Source organism: Primulina huaijiensis, chromosome 5 (genome assembly GCF_012295235.1).
Source record: "Primulina huaijiensis isolate GDHJ02 chromosome 5, ASM1229523v2, whole genome shotgun sequence".
Lineage (NCBI taxonomy): Eukaryota > Viridiplantae > Streptophyta > Magnoliopsida > Lamiales > Gesneriaceae > Primulina > Primulina huaijiensis.
In genome coordinates this window covers 18,139,472-18,146,637 of record NC_133310.1, presented here as the reverse complement: position 1 = coordinate 18,146,637, position 7,166 = coordinate 18,139,472, and the positions used below count along the sequence as shown (strand labels likewise).

The following is a 7,166-nucleotide window of genomic DNA, read 5'->3' as shown; positions in this document are numbered from 1 at the left end:
TTCAGAGCTTGAGTTGCTAGACTTATTTGTCAGACTTTTTTTTTCAACTTTAACTTCCTCAAATGTTTGCGAAAGTCTTTTGTAATCCATTCATTCATATTCTAGGATATTTTTCTTCTATATCAATTAGATATTGATTCTTTTTCTTGAATGGCGACAAATAACAAGACCAGTTAAAAGATTTTGATTGCGGAAACGATCTAACTAGACTAGAGATACAATATATATTTAATACACATAAATGTTTTACAATTCGGATAGATAAGAATAATAAAGCAAACATAAATATAAGTTGTAAGTAAATAAGACACAATATTTATGGATGTTCTGAGAATAACAACTCATACGTCACACTTTTTTCCACTTAGGAAAGAATATATCGAAAGACTTTTATTTATATAACTTTTGTAAAAACCAACATCAATTAGAATTTATCACTGCTTAAATGAAAACTCTTAGTGACAACTCAAACAACACTATAAATAAATATGATTGTCTTTGGAACCCTTGGTATCATACAGATACAACACAACTCTTCAACGCATAGCTTTGAACGGCTAGAGTTGATGAAATAACACAATTTGATCTTTGATGATCTGACAAGAAAAATAATTTTGTGCTAGAGAACATCTTGATATTTGAAAAGTTTGAAATCTTGTATGTTGCATATTGTAAAAGTTCATATTTGTCTCTTGATTCTTCAATCTTGAATCTGCATATTTATACGAGCTCATTCACAACCTCTAAACTTTTTTTCGATCCCAACAATATCTAAACTTTTTTCGAGCCCAACCTCTAAAAAGTATGATACTTATTTATTATAATATAATTTTTATATAAATATATAATTATTTTACGATTTTCATCGATAAAATATCTTTAAAAAATATGTATATTCAGATGAATTTAATAATGATAATTATACTTAATGCAATTTCATTTAAGGGTAGATTTGATTTTTAGTTGGATCATGTACCAATTAAATCATTTACAATAATTCATGAATAAATTTGTCGATTTACCAATATCTCATGTATCGATATGTTTTTTTTACTGATTTTAAATATCTTCACCTGTGCTCGCGGATGAAATTATTAATATTAAATTAATCGACTTATAAAATTTATGTTGGAAAAGTAAAGAAGATAATAATCAAACAAATGGTTATTGAATTCGTTACAGGCAAATAAAAATTTAAAGTAGAAATGAGTCGCTGACTGATGTATAATTTTGTTGGTTAACGTCATATTTACTTCTCAAATCAGAATTGGCATGCTAGTGAAAAGAACATAAATATACGTGATTAAATCGTTTATTGATCATAATCACATATCAGCGCCAAACAAGCCAAGAGAATATCAAAGTTTATCCATGAAAAAGCATAAAAAAAAGGTAACGCCACAGCCACAAAACTTCTCAGTTGCCGGGAACTCGGCCGGCTCCGCTGCTACAACCTCCGAGAATCCCACCCCAACGGCCAATTCCTCCGAGGTTTCCACCCCGCCTTTGCAACTGCCACCTCCAAGACCAAAATGATTGTTATTTGACACCACACTCTCATGTGTAGGGCTTTTTAATCGTTTACCGCACATTTCGTAATGTTTTAATAAAATAAAGTAAAACAAAAAATTTTGACAAACTAACTTAATTTTTTTTTTTTAAAATTACAAGTCACGCCATCTGCGTGACTTGCAGATGGCGTGACTTGTTTAAATTTTTTTTTTTAAAAAAGCAAGTCACGCCATCTGTGATGGCGTGTTTGCTTAATAATTATATTTTTTAAAGCGTGACTTGCAATTTTCTTTTTTTAAAAAAATAATAATATGAGTTGCTTTAATTATTTCACGTCTCATCACATTTATTAAAAACAAAGACTGCAACAAGCACATGCAATATTAAAGCTGCATAATAATTTCTGGTCAAAGGCTGAAAAATCACGTGATTGAAAAGCTGTAAAACCATGTGCATGTGTTTTTTTTGGTTTTGGAAGCATCCTCCCACTTTACCTATATATAAAAAAGAGTTGTGTTTTAAGTTTTTCTCACTTTCATCTCTCGAGTAATTTCTCTTCACTGCAAAAACAAAAAAAAAAACATGTGCTGAGTCCGCGTCTTTTGAAAAATATGGAAAAAGTGAAAAAATAAATTCAAACCTGCACAAAAACTTACCGATGAAAAATATGAGTAGAGTGAATGAAAGAAGAGAATCAAGTATTCAATTTATAGAAGAAAATTTATAATATTATAATAAATTCGAAATTAATAAAATTATGGTGTCGCAACTTTTAACATGTGCTCCACTTCAAAGTTAATGTGTCGCAGCTTTTAGCATGTGCTGAGTCCGCGTCTTTTGCATAAAAGAAGTCACGCGCAAATCATGCCATCTCTGATGGCGTGGCGTGGCGTGACTTAATTTTTTTTTTAAAAAAAATAGGTGAGATGGCGTGACTTGCATTTAAAAAAAAAAAATTAGTTAGTCATGCCTCTTGACTTGCTTTTTTTTTTTTTTTTTAAAAATGACTTTAGTTTGTTAAATTTTTTTTTTTTACGTTATTTTATTAAGCGTTGAAGAAATTTGTGGTAAACGGTAAAAAAACCCGCCCCTCATGTGTAGGCAGTTCATTGTTACATCCCCATCCGTCCGCTAGCGAAGAAGTCGATTAGCAGAAGAGAGACTCTGAAGGAAAATCAGCATTACAGAAATCCAGAGTTCCTCAAACTTGTTTTCTTTTTCATCTGTTTTGATCTTCAAATCGTTATTGTTATATCCAAATTTCTCATACCTCAATGGATATTTTTGTCCTTTTATCTTCAAGTGGACATAGTTCCTCAGCGGATGGATCGGATGCGCGGCAGCCAGGTTAAGGCCGTGGACTCCGAGGATATCATTTGGCGCCTAGGTCGTTGGAGCTTTTGGTGTTATTCTTATTGGATCAGGTTATCGGTGAAAATGTAAAAACCATCCCCCCACCCCACCCAACCCAAAATATGCCACATTTCCTTGTTTTTTATTTCCTGAATTTCTTTGATTCCACATTTTACTCTTAATTCGTAAAGCAAATTGTTTGCCAGCTTGCCAACGACCACAAAATAAATAATTTCTCACTTCAAACGCAGGCTATAAGCAGACTAATTAATCGAGAAACTTAACAAAATACAGTATCTTATCACATTTTAAAAGATAATTTCAAACAGTAAACAAGTACAAAATAATGCCAGTTTCTGTAGATGGCAACTTCCAATTCTTTTGAGCATCATCAGATATTTCAAAGTTTTCCACATTCATTCAGAGTCAATTAAAACATACATTTTTTGGTTATTTATGGCAACATCCAAGCTCCATGCACTTCACGCACCACTTGCATACAACCGCGTCCATTCTTTAGCTGCAGGATTGATAACCCAACAATTTTTTGTTAAACATTGATCATGCTATCAACAGTGTAAATTTCTGCTAAATTTCATGCTATTTTGGTGTAGGGTCAAATTATTTCTACTAAAATAATTAGACAAATAGAAAATATCCTCTCAATGTATAAGTCACGTAACAGCCGTTAATAATCCAATGTATATTTCTAGCACCAAATTCAGTATCTTGCATGTACAACAATTATTGCACATGATACTGAAATTGTAATGAAATGCTAACCTGTTTCGACGGCTTCTGCCTCATTTGTTTTCCAATGCTTAGCAATGTTTTCAGAAAGTGGATCATCTGGATTCGGAGCACTCAAAAGTGCTTGAATGCTGTCAGAGACAAGAAGTTAATACAAGAGCTTGTGTTTGTTTTTGGTACAACCAATATAAAAGTGACAACCAAAGTCGTTAAAAGCAGGCTGCGTCTTACCATAAATCAGTACCCGGTTTTAGCCATAAATCAGTACCCGGTTTTATCGACCCAAGTAGAAATTGAACCAAGTCGTTTAAAAACATATGCCAAATATTTTTCTTTTTCTTGCCCACAAATACACAGAAATGAAATCAAAAATTTCGATACCTCAGAAGTACAGTTCTAATCTGAAGTGCTGGACTCCACTTGTCTTTAAGAATATCCAGGCAAATCCTTCCAAGCTGCACAAATGTTCACAAGGTAATATTCAGTAACAGTTCGCTCCACTAGAGATCAAAACATCAAAAAACTTGGAAGACAAACCTTATCAATGTTTGGGTGGTAAATTTTTGTAAGGAAGCGAACCTGTGCAAAAAATGGGGGAATGAAAGAGTAGGCAGTCATTAAACTTCTCAACAAATCCCCATAAAACTAGCAGCTAATGAGTTTTTTTTTTCCAAAACAACTTCACCAACGTAGCAAATCATCAAAATATTCAGGCCTTTTGCCTTCTGAGACTTCAATGGTTAGCCCAAAAGTTTGGATAATCATCACTTTCAGAAGAGAAGATACTCCACTGATTCTTATTATATACCAGGGAAGAAGTCTTTACATGCAAGAGCAGGAGCAGTTTGCTAGTTCGCATTGGCAAACGTGAAAATGAGGCCAGAGGTTCGAAAAAGAACACACCTTCTCTTTCTTATTCTTTTTCCTTCGTTCAAAAAACAGTGGCAAGAACTTAAGTTGAGACATTTTTTGGCAGATTATAGAGTTTAGCAATTAAATGCATGAAAAGTTTACAATTCATGATACCACATTTAAGTGAATCCCAGCAACTATATTTTTATGGTGATTATAGAGTTTACATAAATGAGACTACATATAGTTGATGAGTTTAAAATTAACTTTAGAATATAGTTGCTGGGATTCCTTTTTGTAAACGACCATTTTACTTAGATGCCGAGTTTACATAATATGCAAATGAATCCCAGCTTATAGAGAAGCAATTACCAGGTAAGTAAATAATTAAGTAACAACTAAATGCATGAAAAGAAAGATCCATGATACCAGTAAACTCCACATAGAGAACAAAACAATGATCCATGCTACTAAATCTAAATGAGAGGAAAAAAACATCAATAAATTATCTCCAACAAATTATCTTCAACGGCTTTATTTTACATAAGATGATGAATTAATCACAATCTAACTAAATGATGCCATTTTATATTACCTTAGGAGCAGCCATTGGGTATTCTTCCGGTAGAAACAATTCAAGCTTAAAAACACCACCTGTACAGAGAAAATAAAATCGGTAAACAAGACAGAAAGCAGATAAAATCATTAGCGGCCTACCCAAATTCAGAGTGCTTGAACAGGTACACATTTTAAGTAACAGTTCAAGCACAAGACATAAGAACACAAAATTGATCTTACGCCTCAAAACAACAAAATGAAGAAATTGGGAAAAAAGAATACATTTAATACTGGTCGATAGCATAGACTTAACAAACAAATGAAACTGGTTTCCAGTCAACCACAATTGGCAATTTCTGGTCATTGTCAACATCGTTTCAGAATGAATACATGTACATCAATACAAAACCATTCATGAATTCAGAATTCTACAATGAGAACATAGTGAATGGCCTCTATATAATTTCCAATACGCACACAAAAAATAAGTATACTTGCATGTTCAAATAACTTGACAAGCACCACATAAAGTCAAGGATCAGCATCATTTGAGTACCGACTCGACTCTCCACGTTCGCTAGTAACATCAAGAACAGAAATTGCATTCCGACCAAACAACACAGAAAGGCCAATGCCTCAAAAGACAAAGTCGAAGAAAGAAGACAGACAGCTCTAAAAAAGGTACAACCTGAAACTTCATAAGAATAACAAGAACTGGATAAAACTACGAGCAAAGAAGTAATTGAAGACCTCAATAAGAACTAAAAATAGTGAAACATAAAACATGCATGTTTATATTATTCAATCCTTGAAATGAATCTAACACGACCAGAACAAAATTATACACAATATGAAAAATCAAAATGGGACACTGTAGCATCCAGACTGAGACCACAGAAGGAGCATACAAGAACATATGACTCTGGCAGGTATATCCATTCACATAACATAAGATGCAACTTCCAATATTACCTTCATAAGGAGACTGTGTTGGACCAAGAATCATCACATTAAAATATCGCATATTGTCTTCTGATGGAGATGCACTTATTCCTGGTGCTGCAACACGTAACCAAATAATAACCCAAATCCCTCAAATTTATCACACAAAACCCAAATGAATATAAATATCACACATCCTACTAGCCAAACAGCTATTATTAAAAATATCAGGATAAAATTATTCGCTTGCACTAAAAATCTAATGGTGCATATGACATATCATATTAGTACATTCTCCACAATGTTCACAGGAAAATTTATAATTATTTGGACATACACAAAAGACAAATATATCTACCCGAATCAAAATAGATAAACAAACGAAAAAAAATAAATGGCAAATGGAGGTAGGAAAGTGAAGATATAACAGTCTTAATGTGATCGTCACAACACACACACACACACACACATAGACGAAAACGTTTCAGCAGAAGGTAGCACATGCGATTAAAAAAATAAATATAAAAACATATATATTTCTTCCCATCTTCTAATTTAAGCTCAAATAGTGATTTTGAAACTGAAACCCAACACCTTCGCTTCAATGCATGCATGCGTTGAAATTCAAAGATTTACCAGGTTCGCTCAGCAGACGCTGGGTCTCCTATCAGATAATAAAGAAAGAATGATCAACAAAGATTATCCCAATCAAATAAATCAAAATCAAGAAAATGAAACCCAATTTGTTCGAAAATCGAGGGTCTGTAGTAAAATTGATAGAGGGATCGAGACTGCTATCTGAAAATCAATATACCTTAATGATCCTTCGGGGCAGATTGCTGTTCGCCATAGGATTGAATTTGCAATGGTTTTTCTTTTTCAAGGGTTTGAGTTCGGAGAGTTTACGCTAACAATATAGCTTTTCTTCTGTGTGTCTCTTTCTAAAAATAATGGTCAAACTCAAGGGTTTGATTAGGATGGTAAATTTGTACTTTCATTTACAAATTATTTAGAAACTGTTTTTTTTTTTTAAAAAAAACATATCTCAATATATATTATAAATTAGTTACTCTACACACGATATGCATGTATGTGTACAGTTTTTTTATCATTATCGATGGACTAAAGTGAAATTTGACAAATTATGGAGAGACTAAATTGATATTTGAATTGTTGAAATAAAAAAATAAAAATAAATG

The 7,166-nt window shown here is 32.8% G+C and overlaps 1 protein-coding gene across 1 annotated transcript; it reads right to left on the bottom strand.

The window, feature by feature from the left end:
* Positions 1–3,118: 3,118 nt before the first annotated feature.
* LOC140976752 (ubiquitin-conjugating enzyme E2 36) lies at positions 3,119–6,949 on the bottom strand. The gene is made up of 8 exons (XM_073441047.1): positions 6,782–6,949; positions 6,604–6,631; positions 5,998–6,084; positions 5,063–5,121; positions 4,153–4,194; positions 3,997–4,070; positions 3,649–3,746; positions 3,119–3,385 (listed from the first exon to the last, which is right to left on the bottom strand). The coding sequence occupies exons 1-8, from the start codon at positions 6,815–6,817 to the stop codon at positions 3,348–3,350; spliced, it is 462 nt and encodes a 153-aa protein (XP_073297148.1). The 5' UTR covers positions 6,818–6,949; the 3' UTR covers positions 3,119–3,347.
* Positions 6,950–7,166: the final 217 nt, after the last annotated feature.